Source organism: Aquila chrysaetos, chromosome 24 (assembly GCF_900496995.4).
Source record: "Aquila chrysaetos chrysaetos chromosome 24, bAquChr1.4, whole genome shotgun sequence".
NCBI classification, from domain to species: Eukaryota; Metazoa; Chordata; class Aves; order Accipitriformes; family Accipitridae; genus Aquila; species Aquila chrysaetos.
The window spans coordinates 19,457,640-19,480,111 of record NC_044027.1 but is presented as its reverse complement, the minus strand read 5'-3'; the positions used below and the strand labels follow the sequence as shown (position 1 = coordinate 19,480,111).

At 40.4% G+C, this 22,472-nt stretch overlaps 1 protein-coding gene across 5 annotated transcripts in view; it reads right to left on the bottom strand.

Annotated features, from left to right (window-relative positions):
- NEK6 (NIMA related kinase 6) overlaps positions 1-22,472 on the bottom strand; it is a 70,897-nt gene that overhangs the window by 4,915 nt on the left and 43,510 nt on the right. For all 5 annotated transcript variants that reach the window (XM_029999629.2, XM_029999627.2, XM_029999626.1 and 2 more), the window contains exons 6-9: positions 19,602-19,710; positions 18,257-18,364; positions 7,991-8,085; positions 1,178-1,291 (exon numbers count right to left, since the gene is read on the bottom strand). In XM_029999629.2, the coding sequence (XP_029855489.1) occupies positions 1,178-1,291; positions 7,991-8,085; positions 18,257-18,364; positions 19,602-19,710 (426 nt within the window). The remainder of the gene's footprint in view (positions 1-1,177; positions 1,292-7,990; positions 8,086-18,256; positions 18,365-19,601; positions 19,711-22,472) is intronic.

Sequence of the window (22,472 nt, the reverse complement as noted above, 5' to 3'; positions counted from 1 at the left end):
CTACACACACTCTTTAGCACTGCCAGAGGGAAGCAAACAGACAGTAATTGTAAAGACAGGAAACACATCTGTCAACTTACACTAATTCTTGCTGCCAGCAGGCATATCCTGAAATGCATGCTACAACAGCATGGCAAACGTGAACGCACAGAGCCGGGACTTGCTGCTACGGCAGCTTGGGGAAAAAAAAAAAATGTAAAATTGCACTTTTCCAGAACAGTTCTCAAATAATCTTTTTGCATGAGTTACTTAGCAAGTAAAAAAAACTAAGTAAAATGTAAAATGTGTGGTGCAGGGTCCCTTCTCAGGGTAGAGACCAGACCGGCTGTGTACACTATTTCCCCTGCATCCTGCCTCTTGCTCCTCAGAACTCTGAGGTAGAATAAAACAAAAGAAAACCCCCAAAGGATATGGTAAACATTTAAAATTACATTAGCCATTTCCTTTCAAATAGGAGGCAACTGCAACTGAATGAAGAGGTAAGGAAAAACAGCTGGTTTGTCTAGGTAAGGGACAAAAATAATTAAAAAAACCCAGCTCAAAAGGCCCTGAACAAAAACAGCACGCGTGTTTGCAGCTGAAGTGAAACATCGCTGAGCAAGCATGCACAGTGACAATTTTTTTTATATACTTTGGTTCAGCTACTGCCCTCCATCCCTTGCTTTCATATGCGCAAAACCCAGACTTTAGGAAGCCCCCATAAAGCTGCTGTATAGATGCTTATTTCATTAAACTAAATAGCTTTCCTTGCCCTCTTTTTCTTAAAAAGAATCTTTTCCCCCCTTGTTACATACTGAAAACTTCATAAACAAAAATTTAAGCACTGTTTTATGGTATGTTATTTTAAGGGAAAGGAAACAAAGGAGAGGGCTTTCCCACGGTTCGTTGTTGGTTTTTGCCAGCGTCACAGACTTTCAGTTTCAAAATCCTCCCCACATAAAGAAATCTTATTTTCTGTCTTAATTTAGCTTGTCAATATTCAGACATCACAACAATAGTTTCCTTAGCCAGCCTTGAAGGTACCCAGGACCCTCTGGCCATCTCCTGTTCTGCCTCGGATGTGGGGGGGGGGGGGGGGGGGGGGGGCCTTCTTCTCCTGGGCTCCCTTTCCCCTGCGCGGGGAGGAACTTCACTGTGCCCGCCACCACATTCCCCTGCAAAAATGTTCCCAATTTACCTTTTCAGAATAATGTTCAGCTGGAAGAGGTGGGTAGTCACATTGCTCTATTTTTTGGCAAAGAGAAAACAGGTTCATTTTATCTCCATAGAAAGGACTCTGAAGAGCTGCCATCTGGAGGGAAAAAACAGAAAATATTTCAGAAACGCAAAGGATTTAATAGCCCTCAGTACTGCTGATTTGCAAGAGCAAATTTTGTTCTTTGACAGTGAGCAAGTGATGATGTTGCTCCCCGAGACTGTCCACAGCCGAGGTTGCTCTGTGATCACAGCAGTTTTGCACACTGTCACGGGGCTGGTGCCAGGCGTGCTGCCACACACTTCCCAACACCTTACTGTCCTCGCACGCAAGCATGAGCGAGCGGAGTCGCAGCAGCAGCGTGGAGCTCCTCCTGCCACGCAGCACCCTGTCCCCATTAAAGACGTGGCAGTGCCAGCCGTCCCTGCAAGGCAGCTGGCAGGCCCTTGCTCCGACACTGCTTTACAGTGCACGCCTGCAATGCCAGCCTCCCTGCCTCCCACCAGAGCTACCCATGACCACGGCACGCAGCCACTGGGCAGCACCAAGCCTGGAAAAGTCTCTGTTTTCCTGTCACCATGATTCTTTCTGCCCAAAATGTTTCAGATGTGGGATGCTGGGTGTATAAAGGCAATCCTGTAGGTACACAGAAAAAAGTACCTTTTTAAAAAAAAAAAAAAAAACAACAAAAAACAACCAAAGAAATAGGATGCTCAGATGGTAGGGCAATCAGTTAGAAACCAACTGGCTCAAAGATGACTATGAAAACCTCTCACACAGTCGTCTCTTTAAAAAGTAGAAGCTCTTCTGTCTTTGATAACATGTCATGGTTTCAAACTTCCTTGGTTACAACCATATTCAGTTAATTTCCTCTCTCCGACTGGTACATTTTTAATAGACTGCTACAAAGAATAAATGGATTCTTTTTGGACATTTAGCTACCTAAAATACGAAGAACCTTGTGAGCATCAGCAATGTACTTTAGCCTTTGAAAAAAAAAAAAAAAAAAAAACCAACCAAAAAACCCAAGCCAAAACAAAACCAAAATGACCGCAAAACAAACATCCCCTCCCACTGGAAATGTGCTATTTAGAAAAGCATATCCCAGGCAGATTTGGGAACCAAACTACTGAAACTTTTCCTAATCAATCTGATCTTTTTCCTCTTTCAATTCTGTTTTACGAATCCAGTATTTGCATCTCCAAAAATATGACAGAAGTCTGAGATAAACAGGCTGTTCACACAGCAAGGAGAGCATAACGGAAGGCTCTGGGTGGGGAAGAATTCCTTCCAGGGCACGTGCAGACTCCTTACAAAGTTACGTTTACATTATACTTAAGTCTCAGGAAGGAAACTGCATCTTTGTGTGTGTAAAACCATTTACACGGCAAGTTCTCAACCAGGAGGTCTACACAAACACTGAACTATGTGAGCCCCAGATAAACAGCTGTAGCAACACAGACATTTTTGAACTTACAAAATGTGGCTGAAGTCGTGTCTATTAAAGGTACACCCGATGAGCTAAGCACCTTCCCTCTTGCCTTCTCACACCAGGACCCAAGCCCAGCAGACCCACCCCTGGCCACTGGCCATGCCAGGCCCATCTGCTTATTAGTCCAGGGTGTTACTCAAGTGCTGCTCGTCACTCTCGCCGCCTGTCAGGGGCACAGCACAGCAATACCTCCTTCTAATGAAGCACCACTGGATAATTGTGGATATTATCCACTCTGTTTAGATCTTTTTAAACCATTTTGTTACAAGCCGCATCAAATCAGCAAGCTTTTCATACTGAGGCCAGCTGAAGTTGATGCTTCTCACTATGGCTTTAATAGGGGGTTATTTGATGATTACTAGTCTTTTGCTCATTACCATGCACTGTGAAAGCCATCTGAAGAATGCTGTCTTGTTGCTGACACACACAGCAAGCTCCCAGCAGAATTAGAAAAAGTCAATACTAGATCCTCCACTCTATTATCCTGCAGTTAGGAATCAAGATTGATGGATTATTAGTGATTTGGTGACAGACAAGCAGTTTTGATTAGGGCAGTGTTTTGAAATGCTGCGTTTGGGCTGGATTTCCAGCAGTAGGAGGTGGCCTGGCACAGAGGCATCCCCAAGCTGCCCCCCCCCGGCACCGCAGGAGCAGGCTGCAGCCAGGGGTGTCTTACCAAAACGTCATTACCATTAACACCAAGTGTTAAGCAACGCAGGACATGTCAAGATAAGCTATCCTTGGTTTAAATCATAAACGTATCTTTTAGATAATTTAAAGTTATTATGTTTCTTCCTTGCTTATTTGCAAAGCATATTGGTTAAGCTGCAATTAGTGAAAACACACCTCAGCTGGAGGGGGTCACCTTGCGCAAGACAGCCATGCAGAGGCAAGAGACCCTCTGCAATGAGTTCTGAGCCATTATGAGAAGTAGTAAGATATAATCTGGCCAAAACTCCAAGGTTATCTCCTTGTGTACCACCAGACTAAAATATTTTTCAGGAAGCTTTTCGAGAGGTTATTTATCAGATATCCAGAGAGGCTTATAAATAGCAATACAGAATATACAGAGGTACCCAAATTACACTGAAGGACACAACAAACTGACTACACAGCTCCCAAAACCATCTCGAAAAATTCCAGGCTTGTTCAGTTTTCTGTCTGTAATGCTTCATGTAACGTAGCTTGAGATATCTACTGCACTAGTGACATTTACCATGCTTTGCTGCAGGCTGAGTGAGAAAAGGAATTACGCCTTTAACAGCTGCACAAAACAGCAGGTTGGGGAACAGGCACATTTTTACCTCTCTGTGGTTTCACCACTATTATCAGCAGTAATGCTAAGCTATTCCTCATAAACCCTACAGACCTGAGGTTGAAGAGTCACCCAACAAGCTTGTGAACAGAGCCCCAACAGCCGGACGAAACCCCTGACAGCCCTGTGCTTGTGGCCTTTTGGAAGATTTTGAAGGCAAAAACTTAAGTTGTATTGCCATTACTTCATTACTGTCGTAACAGTAACAGGCAAATCAGTGGGGAAAAAGATTACAGACTCCAATTAGAGATTCTAATCTCCAATTAGAGATTGATAGCAAACTGCTTTCAATCAGTTAAAACAAAACTAGAGAGCCCAGCACACAAGGTTGTTCCAAGAAAAACACTAATGGGCGCATTAGGGAAGGCACAGAAGGCAATCAAGGGTTAAACAAGGTCTCCGAGATTTCAATACAAACATCAATAATGCCAGTAAGATTGAAAGGGATTTTTCAATTCCCATTAATTTTTCTTTCCAAGTCTAGTTAGGTGGTCATGTGCAAAAGAGGAAGAACGGGAAGTAAATACTGTGGGCTTCTGGGGTGGTAAATGCAGGGAATTAAAATGGAAAGAGATAGCACACAAGTTCTGACTAAAACAGTCAGGTCTGCAGGGGTCGTGACCACAGGCGCTCCAAATATCTCACTAACTACAGTTTGTGATGCTGTGTTGGGGTTTGCTCCTGACATTTTGATTAGAACAATTACCACAGGACAGCTAGATCTCCATTTAAAATGACCACCATGCAGTATGACTGGTTAAAAAAAAATATATAGGAATCACTGTTAGTGTTTAAATTGATCATCTTGCCAGAACTGCTAAAGTCATTGCTTGTAGCTATATTCTGGGAATTAACAACTTATTTTTATCCCCTCCAAGTTATCTTGCTGACAGATATCTACAGGAAGCGAGGGATGAAGACAGTTACTACTATATTGATAAGATTTAATAAAAATCACTGTACGATTATCAATGTCAAAGTTAAGTGGTGCTATGTGGCATCACATCCCAAACCCCTCAATGTGCCCTAAGTGGATTCCAGTGGACACGCGTGTCTCTGAAGGCAATTTGTACATTAAATCTCTCTGCAGCTTATCTACACAGTCTATGTGGAGAAATATCAGAAGTGACTCATAACCAAACAAACATTGCTTCCTTACTTTTAAGCCAAATGGAAAAACATTCTCATTACAAGAAATTAGTGAAGATAAAATACAGCTCCTTCAAAGACATATGAATTTGATTTTTAATTTCCAAATTCTAGAAAGTTTAAAAAGTCAAGTAGCTGTTTATCTACTGAACACAAAATCGGTAACTGTCCCGTCCTCCTTGGAATTTGCAAGATCTCACAGCTCCTGTTCACAAAGTTAAGGCTTACCTACGTAGGAAGTAAATTTAAAAACGCTTCACATGCCAAGTCTTTCATGTTACTATAGTACTGCTACTCCTACCAGAGAATTATGTTTAGTGCGCAATTAAGTCAGCTTCTTGAAATATAAGGAGTACCAAGACTACTGTGCCATAAGGGGACCATATTGCCTGCAACAAAAACATATCTTAGCACAACGCTAAATATTTCTCTCTGCATAAATCTGGAATCCCATCTCCAGCAGAGCTCAGCCTCAGAAATGACTCAGAGGAGCCTGACAGAGAAGCTGTACACTGTAGCAGTAAACGAGTAGCAGTGTCCAAGTCAGACGACTTTGACTGTTATTGATAGACTTGGCAAGACCAACACACCATGGCAGGGCCAAAGTCCTCGACTCAGCTAAGCCTCAACCTGAGAATTCCCCATTAGGCCCAATACATGAAGCGCACCTGGAATTGTTCAGCATAATGAATTATTGGGAGCTCAGGCTTCCTTCCCCCTGTTCCCACAGAAGAGTCTCCAAATTCCTTTTCAAACACCACCAGCAGACCCAGGTACATATAGCTGTACTGTACCATTCCAGTTTTCAGTATCTCATTAGAAGCATTACAAGCAAAGCCATCCTTTATAAAAAAAATACCAGCTTTTTAATGGTATGTTGCTGCTGCTTTGGGAATTATTAAAAGTCTCTTGAATTCTTTCACTAGAGGTAATGAGAATTTGAGGATAGGCACAAAGCCACTCAATTTAAGCTCACAATTTTCCAAGTATTTTTCATCAAGTACTTAGTAGGGTGTCTTACACTCCTCCTCTCCCTCCTATCCCATAGAATTTTAACAATAAAACAGTGATACAACCATGTTGGGCTCCAGTGTCTCCACCAAAGTGGATCTTCCCTTCAGCAGATCTACTGCCTATTTGCTCTGATACTCGTAAGGCCAACACTGGGATTTTACACTGCTCATGGTGACTTATGGGACATTTATGCCGGACTCCCAGATAAATCTTTTTCTTTAGATTTATTTTCCTTAGATTAATTTTTCCTTAGATCCTCCTTTAACTCTATGCCATGTCAAGTGTACAGGACAGTCAGCAGTTGTGAGCAGGCTGTCTGAAGCACTGCGGAGATACAGTCTTTGGATGGACACTGGTAGGAGTATAAAGAGAATGGACAGTTGTAGGTTTCCCCCCCCTCAAGAGCATTTTTTGGACCACACTCAAGTCCGTAACTGTATCTGGGCCAGCTGGGCCAGCATCTGTCTCACATGTGAGAAGCAAAGGGCTGTTGGAGTCGAACCCCCAAGACTGCTTAAGTCCCTTCAGCAGGATTTTATCGATTTATTTCACTGAGTTCCCAGCACCAATCTCTCTCACTGAAGATGCACACCACATGGCACTTTCACACTCGGCCAACAATAAATCAGCACCTATTGAAGTGTATGACTCAGGGCCTGGTAACACACCAACAACAGTGGGTTACCTCGCTGAACAAGCATTTAGTTGTATTAGATGAGTGTTCTTCCCCAAAGTACGTAACAGTGACAAGCACTGAACTCCTGCTGGGAAAACCAATGTTATGGGAAAATTTACTTTTATACCATCTTGTCCTAAATGGTTTGTTTAATCAACTAGCTGAAGTACATGCTTAACTATAGTACTTTCCACATCTGATGTGCTCACAAAATAAATTACATCTCTGTTTAGTCTCTAATTCCATGTGTTTATGAGACATTGTAGTGAGAAGCAAAATGTCATCAGTTCACATAATTTATTATCCAAAGAGGATGTGAGCAATATTCTTATTGCTAAATAATCCCAGGGATTTTTAATTCTCTGGGCTGGGACAAAAACCTTCTAAATGTTGACATGCACTTTCACTTGAATTCAAAGATGCATACATCTAAAAAAAGATTAAGATTAGATTATAAATGAGTACAAGACTGTTCAATACCCTTTGATCCCTGCTAAAAATGAAATCAGAAAACTCAAAGTACTGTTACAAAATCATGGCGCTTGTTTTCAAAATAGATGTAATAGCTTTTAAGAAAAAGTTGCACACTAAGCGTGTAGCTCATACAAAGTGTGCCTGCTTTGTATTTGTGCGTTTGGCTAGAAGACAATGTACAATTAGAAAAAATTCCATCTATAGCCTAATAAAGTTAGAGGAACTGATTTCACATTACATAAAAACTCTATTTTTCTTTATTGAAAGCTCCCAAAATTAATATACTCCAATTGGTCAGAACTCAGTTTAACAAACCAGTAGCTTAGATTCAAATGAATTTTCTATTTTTAAAACAAATGCAGTACTCAGGAGAAACTATGAATATGCTGCCCTAACAACTCTGCTCACAGTAGGAAGAAATAATGCAGTAAGCTAGCTTGTTCAGATCTATATCCTCAACATCTACTGTGACCTACTAAATTAACTTTATGTAAGTACTGTGCTGTATGGCACAATCCCTTTGTTGCTCCTGCTCAAAAAGCACATGAGGAGCACAAAAAGAGTTAACTTTTCATAAGGTTTCTCAACAATTAAAGTAAGTCTGACCAACTCAACTCCTGTACCATATTGTGTGGTTAAGACAAACCTGAGAAAAAAAAGTTAGAAGATACTTGCCTCATACAATAAACAGCCCAAAGACCAGATATCAGATTTAAAGTTATAGCCATTTTCATGTATTCTTTCTGGGGACATATAGTATGGAGTTCCCACTGTAAAAAACAAACAAACAAACAAACAAGGAGTTATTGTCTCAAAAAGTGACTGTGCAACCTGTATTACACAGAAGTTTGACTTCATTCAAGGATTAGGTTGAGCACGAATAGATAATTAGAAGAGATCGGCAAAAAAATCTGGAAACAAATAATGGTTTCGAAGGCATAGAACCAAATACATCATCACATATAGAGCCAAAGGACTGGTGAACATTACCGAAAATGTCTTCATTTTTTAAACTTGAGGGAACGTTTTCTTCCCCTTCCAGTCTTCCAAGTACCTTCAGAGTGTCTCAGACGGACAGAGCAATTGTAAAGGATCATCCTCCTTTGATTCACTCAACCACATTGAAACTGCAAGTTAGATGTCATGAATGTGCTCTGCTAAAACAAGACTCCCGTGACAGCACATCAATTGAACGTTCACCTGACACACACTGCACTAGCAGTGTGACAGAGCGGCTCCAGATATGACGGGGTACCCTTTTTAAGAGTTCAGGAGACCATTTACTGCAGCAGAGAAATGGAAGTAACAAGCCCAGCACCAGACAGGTATTCAAAAACTTTCTGAAAGAACCGAAATAATCATTCCAAACTTTAAAACGCTGCTCAAACTTGCAGTCACATCAGAAGCTGTGGGATTTCTATGTACTTCCAGAAGTCTGTATTTTATCAAAAGAAATTTACTCCAGCATTTTGGACAGAAGTTACAGGAAATTATTAATAAATTCCTTACCTTAAAAAGGTTCTTTTTTAAATCCTAAATAAGTTTCAGTTGTGGTACTGAAAACACAAGACATCCTGGCAGTCTCAACTACATCAAATAATCCTCAGATACATCATTTATTAAAACATCCAAGGACTTTATATGCTCTCTTTTCTCCTGCTTCCCCTACTTGCCCATCCCCTGTCAATTTTTTTTTTTTTTTTTTTTTTTTTGCTTTTGGCATTCCAGTATACCCTTCTCCTAATTAAAGACCTTCCCTCACAAGATGGCAAATGTTTAATTTGCCTGTAACATTCAGTTTACAATTTCTCCATTTGAAATGCTGACTGCAGGCAGCTTGAAGACTAATAAGCAGATGAAGGATGGTGTTAGAGGTGGAGGGGGAAGAACAGCCACCATGTTACCCCAGTGTTCCTAAGGTGGGGTCTGCACACTGTAGGAAACAAATGAGTTCTGGGGCAGAAAGCAACAGCTTCCCAAAAGGCAAAAATCAACCCCCACCAAGTGCACAGATGACCCAGCACAAAGCTGCTGCTGTCAGTGCGGTATCTGAGCAAAATCACTTTGGGGTCCCTCTAGCTTAGACCACGTCACACTATGTATGCGAGTTCAAATCTTAACTGCATTCCTCTGCCATCCAGAAAACCTAAACACGGGCCAGGATCCCTTTGATACAGGCACCATGTAAGGCCTGTCCTCACAGGACAAAAAGATGTCTACTGCCCCAAAGAATTCACAACATGTATATAAACCAAGACACAGAGGAACAGTTAGATGGAGAGTAGCACCTGAGGAGCCAGACAACACTCATTCTCAGTACATCAGCATCCTAACAGAAGCCTCAAATTGGAGAAATACAAAAACCCCTCCCTTATGTAGGTCTTGCTGGAAGTACAGATGCCATATGCACCAGATCCTCCCAGTTTACTCCATTACTAAAGTCACTACTGTATCAGTGTTCTGAAGCCCTAAGTTTTCTGTGGGATAAACTGGGGTCATGTTGCACCAGCTACTCCACTTTAAATACTCAAGACATTTTCTTTCTCTAGGTTGAAAACTAGGCAGCTTACCTCCAAAAACACCCCCCACCCCTCAAACCAACACCCTTCAATCTTTATTCTATATTTTCATCACACATTTATAGACCCAAACCTTGAGTCTACTGAACTTCAATGATTTTTACTCAGAGCTATTCAGAAATGTAGCATATAGTGTGAAATTAATCCTATGGCATCAGTGTGAAATGTAAGACGTTACAGGAACATGTATATAAAACTCTACTTACCGAAATAGAACAAGTAACCAAGGAAGGGGACCACTGCCCTGACTGGTTCATTTATTTGGTCCCCCAGGACTTTCACTAATCAGCTGCCCTGTATGATAAACTCAGTTTGTGCTTGCAGGTCATTCAAATAAGAAATTACTTCACTTTCAATGTGAAGAGTACCCTAATGAGAAATTACATTTTTGCAAATTCTATACAAACTATGACACAGGAAAAAGAACACATGGAGATTATTATATTTCCATGCTCAGTAATACCACATCCAGCCTAGGAGCATGCCAAACCGACAATGTCCCAGATCTGGCTGGTTTTAATTGCCAGTGAAAGGCCTCTATGTATGGATGAGACAAGAGTTTTGTTAATAGTTAATAATTTTTAACAGACTGCACAGAGTAACTTCACAGAACACCAAGAGCAGGCAGGACTCATTCAAAGAGCCCAACAAGGCTTTCCATGGATATCTCCCATGTGCATGCAAGATGCACACAATGGACAGCACAGCTCTCCAAGTAATTCCCACACATTTGCCAGATTTCTGTACAAGAACTGACTTGGTTGGAAATAGCGCTGATTCATTTTCCTGCTTAAAAATATGCAGCTGCAGAAGAAACAGTGATTCATTATGTGAAGTTTTTGAAGACAGTTTTGGAAGTCCCCACTGAGCACCAGTGTGTAAGGCACTTCCCTACCTTCAACTTCTCAATGCTGCTGCTTTTCTCAAATCTGCCAGGAAAGCTACCAGAGCAGCTGAAGCAGAAGACGTGCTAGCACTTCAGTGACAGCGGGTAAAGGAGCTGAGCACAGGCGGACAGCAGCACACAGTGGGCAGGAGGGAACACAAAGATCATTCCCACTCTTGCTCCCCGAAGTCTTCGTGCTTCAGAGTCCTGGTGCCAGGGACGGCCTCCAGCCATAGCTGTTCTTGCGATCAGTTATTCTGGGTCACTGCATGACAAGCTCAGAGCAAATAATAACGTGTGGGCTCTAAAGTTATGGCCTTGCCTTCCACGTTAGCAGGGGTCTGCTTCGTAGGCTAAAACTGTCGTTTCAGATAATGCCTTAAAACGACCTTCGATCAAAGCAGAATGACAGGGTTTATAATACGGATGAGTGCATTATAGTCCGTATTTGATTTTCTGTGCATTAGTCTGTTCCATTATATTAATAGGTCTGTGGAGCAGTCCATGCCTGAGCTGATTTTACGAAGTCTACCTTGCACATTTACCTATCATTACTGTAGTGTTGTCAGCAAATGTACGAACAAGCAGGTCTCTGCGTTTCAAAACTGATGCATTAATTTTTAAATAACTGTCATGATAAAAGACTGACAAGCCCAATTCTCTTTAGGGCCTGTCCAACATTACGTAGGAATCTCCTGTAATGAGCATCTTCTAGAAAACCGCACAAGGCTTCCAGTGCAATCAGTCAGGGCTCACCATTGCATTACATTAGTCAATTTGACAAGAATAGTCTAATCGGAGACTATTAATCAGAAACTTTCTTTGGCATTTGTCCTGCTGAAAATACAAAATACTGTTCAGATTCAGTATTAATCATCAGGTGGTAGAATAATGCCTTTAAAGTTATAAAGGTTGCAAAACCATAGAGAAGATTATGACTAAGTAAGCATCTTCCCATTCTATTCCTGAAAGTCAAAACACTTCACTTGAGTATCAGTCTACTTCAGTGATACCAAAACAACATTTCTTCCTACTCTCCCCAGCACTGTCTGTGTGCAGAGCTACAACACCCACACAGACCAGAACAACTCTGGGATATCTGCAACACCCAAGTTAGGGAAATGCTTATTATTCCCATTTAGATCAGGAGCAGAGTCTCTTGTTTCACCAGGAAAACACACATGCAAAGGCAGCAAAGTTATTTCAGAAATAAAATTAAAATTCCTTTCTTCTCATATATAGCCTGAATTAAAAAAAACTACCTGTGCAACTACAGCAACTAGTGTGCATAGGTACTCTGAGCCGAATTCCCACATCTGCCACAGAAACACCCAAGTAAAGAACTATGTTACTTCTGAACTCAGCAAGTCTTTCACTACACAGGGAAGATCATGCTTACCCATTTTGAAAACGTTTTTCAGCTTGAATCAGAGGAGTTGTTTTGTTGTGAAAGTGACAGTGGCTGGGTTATTAGTACCGTCACACACAGGATTATCATCTTCTATACAGAGCTTCTCCCTGTGCAAATACAGTTCAGCCAGGGATCAATGCTTCCTGTGAAATTCATCCTTAGCTGCTCATAGGCAGAAACAAGAGTAAATCAGATTCATACTTTTAGGAGGCTCTATCAGAGTCTCATTCACTGAATTTAATGTACCACAGACAAGTTTCTTGCAGCAGTGGTTCTCCTACACCTTTAGGCAGGTTGTCATTAGACTGAAATCAGTGCAGAGTATTTCCAAATATTTTAATAGGCTCTGTATGTTGTGGTTTTTTAAATGCTATAAAAAATAAGCATCTCTTGAAATTAATCAAACTCCATAGACATACTGGGTAGCAAACTACAAGAACAAGTAATAAGGCAAGCTTTTATTGTTCTGCCTTCACCAGCACCTTCCAGCTAATCTTTAATACTGAGCTGAACAGTGTTTCTGAATCTATCACTTTTCTTTCTCACAGCAGGGAACAGAGTTCTGAATATGAAAGAACCTAACAAATTCTGACCTTTATTGTATCTTTACAGAGTATTCCCAGTTTCAAACCAAGAGATATCAGAGCGCAACGTGGGCCTCAAAGGGGTAATACTGATTAAAGCATTCCTTCGTTCTAGAGATGTTCCACTCCTGTCAAAACAAACTTTGCAATGTTTTGAAATACTTGCTATTTTTGAAACATGCTCATTACAAATGAAAAAGGCAAAGAACTATGCTCAAAAACCTGAGATGCCATCCACAAATAACAAAAAACCACCCGTTTTTTAAAATAATCATTATTTCCAGAACTATTAGCTTAATTTTAACATGTAAGGCACACTATTACATATTCCATGAACATACACACAAGTGAGAAAAATATTTTAGTATGTTTTAACAGTATCTGCTGGTGCAAACACAGCAGGGAAGCAATTCTACTTGAACATGAAAGTCCACAACTTTCACCTGTCTCATCTCTCCAGACATGCTTGTAGGTGACCAAGAAAAATTTACAGGATCATTTAAAAGGAGTCTAGTTCATAAGTACCAGTTTCTAAACGTTTGCATTACTTGGGATATATTTCCAAGAAGGCGGCTGAGGTCTTTTCCCAAAAGGAGAATTTGGGAATTAGCTAAAGTGAAACAGTGGTCAAAGGCACTAAAATATACTTTAAATTCCTTTAAATCTCAGTGTGAGGTACCCCCAGTAATTGTTGTTGTTGTTGGGGGGGGGGGGGGGGACGGGGGACGGGACACAACGGACATTAAATCTACTTATTCTTATAAGACAATAAATATTTTGTGCATAATATGTCAGCTGTTTTTACAAGACCTGTTGCTCTAAGCTCTCTTTTTTTCTTATTAGTATTTAATTACATACACAACCCTACCAAAGTCCTTATAGTTTTCGGGTTTTTTGGTTTTTTTGTTGTTGTTGTTTACATGTAGGAAGTACAATATACCTTCAGTAATTCTGCAGCAATCTTTTCTTCCACAAATACTGTACTACAGACACAGACCAAAAGGCCAAAATTTCTCAAAATGCACAGAATATTAGCTGTTGAAATTTTAAGCAGATTTCTATTGTCCATTTTTTTCTTAACAAGTACTGCTGACTAGCCCCTTGAAGTACTGTGATTTTGTTTCAGATGGCAAACTGGCTTGGCAAGGAGAAGAAAAAAGGAAAAAAAGAAAGACAAATACTCCATTTGTAAAAGAGCTCTTCTCATGACTGCAGTTACTCCCTGTTCGCCCTCATATCCAACATGAAACCAGAATGAACGTGTAACACCCCACGTATTCCAATCCACGGCTATTTGCATGTTCTAAACTGGGAAGCTTTGACTTACATGCATCCCCCAAAAGGAAAATCTGCTCCAAGTTTATTCTTGTCCAAGAATAAATAATAAATCATCTGCTCGAAAACAAGACTATTCTGTGTAAAATTGTTCTTTAGGTTTTTGGTTTGGGTTTTTTTTTTTTTTTTCTTTTCTTTTCTCTTTTTTCTTCAAAATGTAAAGCTAATCAGAAACTTTGGATAATGCCAAGTTTATTTGGCTAAAAATGGCCATTGTATCAGTTCACAATAAAGTTATCGATTTTAATATTAATGGAAATTCTCTATATTTATTACAGCTCCTAGTAAAACAACATCTACCAGCTTACTGTTAAGTTATCCAAAGTCTACGCAGTTTTAAAATATGGTCTGCTATTTATAATTTTTGTCTTATAACTAATTAGGTTTTATAGCAAAGTTAATGACTTAAACTTTCTAACAAGCATATCAGAATAGCCTTAACTGACAAGATATTCCTCTGAATGCCCACCTCAGAGATCAAAAAAATAAATAATGAACACGATCAAATATTAAAAACACAAAAAAAATACTCCTAGCCCTATTAAACGTTGGATGAAAGAGATGACACCTGGAAGCACATCACACACCAGTACTATAAAATCAACCCAAACTACATGGTGTCACACCCCCAAACTCCAGCACCCAGGTGTCATTTCATCATTACCAGGTGCAAAGCCCTGGGTTAAGTATAGTCATTTTCTGTAGTGAAATAGCCTGTCAAACAGGTATCATATGGCTCCTCTGGGGAAAAAAATAACTACACAAATGAAAAAAAAAGAAAAAAAAAAAGACTATGAATGTAGTAAAATGCTCGCATTGTGAACTGCAAAGAACAGGCTGTAAAAGTTTTTCAAGAAAATCGTAAGCAATACTGAAAATAAATAAAGAAAGTGGGGCGAGGAGCATTCCTCCTCACTTCATGCTGACTTGCCCCCCCCCTTCCCTCCTACACCCCCTAATACAATGAAGTTTCTGTGATACGCAAGTCCATCTCCATTAAACTAAATCCTGGACCTTCTGCTACAGGGGAGCTTAAATTAGGGAAGGAAGGATGGTAAGCCACCATATTGTAGTAAGTAGTAAAATTCACCTTAGCTACACTCATTACCTTTAAAACATGAGTTTTACTGGAAAACTTGTGCATGAAGAGCTCTCCCCTATGGAAAAGTATCTCCCAGCTTCTCTCACAAGTCATACAGGGAAAAGGGACAGTGGCAGAAGAGGTGCCACCTGGTGAATTTACCCACACCCTCCACCCCCAGCTGGTTTCTGGTGTTTATCACCCATCCCACAATACTGCTGCCTTTCCTAACACAGTTTTGTTACTTAGGGAGACAGGAGGTGTCCATGTTTCCCCTCTCGCAGATGTGGCCATGGAGGTTTTCCAGGGGCCAAGGCTTTCCCTGCCTCACGATCGCCGGGTGCCCCGGCGATGCTCCCGACCGGCCATGCTGCCAGTCAGGCATCCTGCCGCTGCTCCGAGCAAGGCACTCGCCTGCATCTCACGAGCTGTGTACGGGCAAATCTTTCATTTTTCTTTCATTACCCCGGCATGTACTGTCACTTAATTTTTATGTATGCAATCCTTCCTGACAAATATGATCTGCTGCCTGGTAATTCATCTGACGTTCATTCTGTTCCTTGCTCTAATTACGGCTCCCATTCCTGACACGGCGGCAGCCGCGCTGCCGCAGCCCGGTGGTACACCTGTCAGACGGGTCGTGGTACTGCCTAATGCCCTTTTATGCCAGTCTGATGCTAGCAAATACAACGAAAGAAAAAAAAAATTAGATGAATATATTTGCATAAGCCACGCATTCAATTCATGGGTCAGCAGCCAGAGAAATGATGGTTCAGGGCGGTTGCCAGGGCAACGCGGCTCCGGGAAGTGCCCGGCATCGCAGCCTGTGTCCGCGTGGGTACCACACTCTGGTTTGCAGGGTGTTCATCCCTCACAGCTACTTAAACAAATGTCTTAATTAAACCAAAACCAAGATCAGTAGATTTCCTGCTGCTACAAAACCTGTATGTCTGGCAAATTACCACCCCTGCCCCCCCCCCCAGCTTTAAGCCTGCTTATTTTTTGATTGTTAAAATGTTCTTTTTACTTGGATACAAGAACCACTGGAAATGGTGGTGTGTCCGTCCCTCCCACAACACAACACACTGCCTCCAGTATCACTCACTGCTGCTCCCTTTGTGTTTTGCACCTTATTCACCTGTTTCCAGGATGCTGTTGATTTGAGGAAGGGCAAGGTTCATGCAGAAGAGGCTTAGCTCTTCCTACATGAGCTTTCTCAATTAAGAGAGAGCAACCCTGGTAAAGGTCACAAGCCTGGCTTACATGTGCAGCCAGTTTCCAATCCCCAATTTATTCTTATTAATATAATAAGTGCAGCAGTCAAACTAGGTAAGATCATATAATTAGACATGACCATATTTGTGCCTGTTCAGATGATGTGATTGTAACTTTCTGTGAAGAGGATTTATTTTAATCTATTAAGTATAGTGTGTATATACCCTAAGACAGTTTTTGATGCAAAGGGAAATCTCTTAATATTTTCTGAAAGTAAACTGTAGAAATGCCTCTTTTTTTTTTTTAAGCACACACAAAATAGGGCATGTGTGTTCCTTTCTTGTGCACCGAGAAGCCCCAGTGTTGTTGGCAACTATTATGAATTAAGTTTGTATACACATAAGAAACAACTGAGCAAGACTCACACTCAGTGGAGGAAACTGCACAAAGACACATAGTGAAACAAATGTCATGTGTTCCAAAATCAACTGAGAGCTAAATGTGAAAGAGCTTAAATACTGCACTAAAAGCCAAAGTTCCTCCACTGCTGTAACACAGAAGTACCTTTGTGACTCAAAAAATTGAGACCCATTAATAAAAACAGAAACCAGCCACCTCTCGAGGTTACAGACACAGTTATGAAATACTTTATACTGTAAGACTTAAAGAATGAACTGTATATACTGTATACTTTTCTATAGCATTGTAATTAATGCTAACAGTAAAAATGAGGGAGAGAAGAACCCAGATGCTTTAAACCAGTCAACTTAATTTCAATTCCCAGAAAAATGCTGGAGGTATAATCATGCTACTTGTAAAACACAGAAAAAATAACAAGAAATGAATCATCATCATTATGACTGGTCCACAAAACATCATGACAAATGGTAACTTTTTTCCCATGATAGGGTAAGAGGCTTCAGAGGGAGAGAAACAGAAGCAACGGATGTATTACAACTTCAATGCTTTTATCAAAGGCTCATATAACTACTTACAAGCAAACTGTTAAATCTGTCTAAATGAAACTACTCTAATGGATGCAAAATTTGACAGTGCACTGCTTTTCCGACCAAGTAGAAGGCTACTTCAAGTGAAGTCCTGCGAGACAGCCAATAGCTCTAGTTCTGTTCAACACAGGCATTAACATGGGGGACTGTGGCTATGCTACTGACTTTGTGGATAACAAGCTGGGATGAACCAAAGCACACCAGTGTACAGAATAAAAAACTCAGAGTGATCGCAAGTAGGAGAGTCTGGAAACAGGATACAATTCAATAACAATAGAAGCAAGGTACTATGCTTTGGCAAGAACAATTAGCTGCACCCATAGAAGAGCAGGAAAACAACCTTGAGATATGTGGAAGACATTAAGAAAACTTGGATCTTTAAAGCCTAAGCTGAGTTTCAAGTGAAGTCCCTTTTTGGAAGGGATGAACCGTGAGGGCTTTGAACACTTCCCTCACCTCAGATGACAGTCACAACCCCTGTTCAGGGTAAGACGGCTGACCAGCATCTGCTAAAAATGGTGGTGGTGTAACATTTAATTCCAGTAAGCAGAGTGCAGGCAAACTTGCTATTTAGAGTCGAAAAGCTGCATTTGTTACATTTGCTATAAATCATACACTCACCAAGCCAGACCTTCCAGAAAAAATATCAAGTGGAGTTTTAAAACAAAAAACCCCTATTAATTTCATATGAAGAGTATTTGAAATACACATCACAGAAAACACAGTATGCATCCACTGAATCAAGCTTCTGTCATAGTAAGAGGACAGACACCACTTATTTTGAACATCACAGCTGACAACTGTACGGCAGTGCTTGCTTAATGTCTACAAGTACCATCTTACCTAAGGAATGTGCTGCAGTGGTTTTAGAACTAAAAAACCGTCCTAATCCAAGATCTCCCAGCTTCACCACCCCTGTGGCTGTTATAAACACGTTGGCTGGTTTTATGTCTGCAAGAAGAAAAAGGTAAAAGGTCAAAGCCACAAAAGGTTATTTGGTTCTACTACTGCAATAGAAACATAGCCTGGAGCACTCTCTGTACAAAAGAGGCTCGAGCAGAACCATGTTTCTTTATAGCTTTGATAGACTGAATCTTCCAAGACTTAAAGCTCCGCACATACACAAAAATCAGAGTATACTTCCCAGCACACAAGAAATACCAATGAGGGAAAATGTAGGAAACAGCACAACAGAATACAGACAACCTCTTTAACTGATGGAAATCAAAGAAATAAGTCTGCTTCTCTTTGGAAATGATCGTTTTCTACAGGAAACTGTATGGCTCATTGTCCCCTCACACCAAAGCAGAGGTCCCACATATACATGAATTCTGGGCTCTACACAGCCCAGCTTATTCATTCAGTGTAAAAATTACTAGAACCCCAGTTTCCCAAACAGTCATGTCAGGGTTGAGTTAGTGAGGCTCTTTCCTCACGTTAAAGCAGACTAAATGTGTGAGGCTCCAAATTTCAGCCATCAATTACAGACCTAATTGAGGTACAACTGATACTGCACCAGGCGATGTATAAAGGAGCAAAAATGCTATCATGTTCCTGAAAAGAATAGTGAAGAATTCACTACTTCAAAGGAGAAAGGAAATAACAAGCAGCAGAGATTGGTATTGGTGCCTTTTGGGATATTTGCATTTCCTGGGTCAAGCCCTTCACAAAGCATTTCATTTACACTGAAAGAAGCAATGTAATTTTTGGATAGAGCTCAAAGTTACAAAAAGTTCTGAGACAAGAGATTCAAAAATAATTAATGAAAATAGAGAACAGGTTATGAGAGTGTGGAACATATTTGTATTAATATTTCAGAAAAGCTTGCAAGACAGAAAAACTCTTCTAAACTCTCTAAGGTCACAGCTAATATAATGAAGACTATTTCTTACTGTATCCAGTAGTCTCAGCATTTTACTTCTGACACTTTTCTAATGGCAAGTTTGACACTTCTACTTAATATCAGTGTCTGGAATACAAAGCAGCTCATCTTCCTAATACCACACTCACTTCGGACTGAATCCTTTAACAATGAGGCAAAGAGACAGAAGGAGAAATCCATCTTGCAAGCACCAGCCTCTCTAAACATGCATTGGCTGAACATCAGCATAATTGTTTTTGAATGTAGGCGCTTACTAATTGGAACATTATATTATTATTCAGTGAAAAGAGACTGAATTAATGTTACCTCTGTGCATCACCCTGCGGGAGTGCATGTGTTCAACTGCACTGCATAACTGCACAAAATATTTCCACACCGTCCTTTCTGGGATTAACCGTTTCTGCTTTTTAAAATACTGTGGGAGGAAATAAATAAAAGATCAGTGAAAAAGCAACATATTTGGCTCATTCCTGGACTTGTGTTAAGTCAGCTGCAGGTTGTTCATGTCTTCCAGATCTGCAGCAGCATGACTTTTCTTCCGATTAGCTTTTAACTCCTCTCTGTATGTAAACTTCAATGCAGTTCACTAATTAACAACTATTATGAAAAATATGCTTAAATAGGTTTGACATTTTTGAATGGACACCAATTATAATTAGCATTAATCTCCTTAATTACCTTGCAAAACATATTTAATGCCTCAAAACAACAAATGTCTCAAATATTTTGCCTTAAGTAACAAAAGATCATGAAAAAAAAATCTTGTAAACATTCATTATTGTACACACTATTAACAACAATAAGGTAATCTGTTTCCCCTTTCTAAAAGATAGCCAGAGCATCAATAAAAGTATCCGTGTTTCTTCTGTGATCAGGTAGACTAATATATTCTATTTCATGCATAATAGGAATACTAAATTAACTGAACTATCTCTAGTGAGACAGAAAGACACTACTGATCAAGAGACATACAGATCTGGAAAAAGACCATTTTATGTGCATTTATGCAGCACCAAGCATAGCTGAGTCCAGATTCAATGGACCTGTGGGCACTAGTAGCTCTCAAATAAAATAATTGTAAGCAGAACGCACACTATATGAAGGAGTGCAGCATGGTGATGGTTCTCTGGAATACTGAAGTCTTCTTCCCGAGCAACTTAGTACAGGAATAAATAACCAGCAGCATACTTCAGTGAAGGCTAAATATTATGTATCTTCAACTACTCTTTTTCCGTTTCAGAAATGCACAACAGCCGTGTACATCACACACAAAATGTGACCGCCTTCTCCAAGGCATCCCAAAATTGCACTACTTCGGATTATTGGTCCCTGACTTCTTATTGCTTCTTCCTGTGCTAGATTCTGAGCCAGTTCTTTGTTCAAAGCATTAACAAAATACACTTATAATACACTTCCAAAGGTTTAAGATTTATCCTCATCCTTTGATATACAAAGTGTCATTGGGTAACGACTATCTCTGAAACGCTGTACACCTTTTCTAGCACACTACAACTGCATTTCTTTTGCATCGTACCCTTGAGAATTTCCATCAGCAGCACGCAAGAGCAAGAATAAAGGAAGGGAATTGGTTGTTGCCCCTTTCTGCATCTTGTGCTTTTTCCTCTCTGTAGACATCTGATGTCCGTTGTCACATTTTATATTTTATGTGAAATGCTGTTACTGGTTCATGTTTGACTCAAGTAATGGCAAATTTTCTTTTGCAGATCAGCTGTGAAGGGGCATGACCGTGCAATTCCCCAGGCAGCAAATCTGACAGATTGCAACAGTTTCAAACCAAAACTTGATAGAGAGCACAGAGGAATTACAGAGGGTGAGTGATAAAGTGTTATATACACGATAAAATTATTTAATTCTCATTAAAGTATTTAAAGAGTGGATATGCAAGACCACAAGTGATAATTTTCTAAATGTCATGTCCAATAAGGTTCGCCTGACATTTACAAGAAAGTCCCAACTCTCCAGTGGGTTATCCTGCAGCACTCTCTTGCATCAGCTTTACAATACCTCATAAATAATGCAGGCACCAGGGGCGTGACAAAGACAGTCCCTGTTTTTATCACTCTCGCACCTTCAGAGTGTTGTTACTGCTGTTCCTACCACCTTGCCGAAACTGAAAATCCTCACATAAGCTTAAAATCCCAAGGGATGGATGGGGCGTGGGGGTGACACAGAGGCAGGCAGGCAAACTCCACTTCTGCAGTTAAAGCTATATTTAGGAGGAGACTTTTGTTCCCTCTTGGGTTTAGGGTTTTTTTCCTCTATTTAAAAAAAAAAAAAAAAAAAAAAAAAAAAAAAAAAAAAGGAATTCCAAGATTTGCACCAATGGAAAAACATCATTTATATGACCTTGAAAAAACCTAGTGCATCTTCTTCATGCCTGCGATAAACATGTGGGAAAACAGATCAGACTGTGAAGCACTGGCAGAAAGAACACAAGTTACAGTTCTGTTCCAAGTTATCAACCTAAGATTCTACAAATTATGTTTTGGAAAATGTTACTCCTATTTATAATGACATAAAAAGTAATTTTAAAAAATTAAATAACCAACCCTGATAGATAAATAAACATATTTATCAGTAGGTAATGTTTTAAACTGAAAACTGTAGATGACAAAAAAATGCAAATATTTTATACAAGGATATCTCACAATTATGTAGGTAAAACTTTTTATAAGCTAAGATGTAAAACTCAAGCAAAGCACTTGCACACTCCAGGATGATCACAACCCTAACTCCTGCTCTCACAGTCCTCACTTTTTTTTCCATCTTTATCCACAACTACAAAAAGCCTGAGATAAACTGCAAGTTTCACAGGATCTGTTGGGAAAAGGGTGAAACATAAGAGAAGCCACAAGAAAACAGCGAAAGATAGAGATACACATGCGCTCTCCCCCGGCAGAAGGAAAAGCTCTGTCTCCACAGCCCTCAGCGAGCACAACCAAGACCCTGATGCCCGCGGCTGCAGGAGGTGGCTGCCTTCGGCGCAAGTCACCGCACACTCGACGCGGCAGCACCAGCCCGCACGTGCGGCTCCAGTCACTGCCGGCTCATCCCTCGGGTTCGGGGCAGATCCGACCATCGCTCCTGGTATTGAGCGGCTATGGAGTAAGGCCATATCTGGAATTTTGGGTCTCTCCCCAGGAAAGGCTCTGCCAA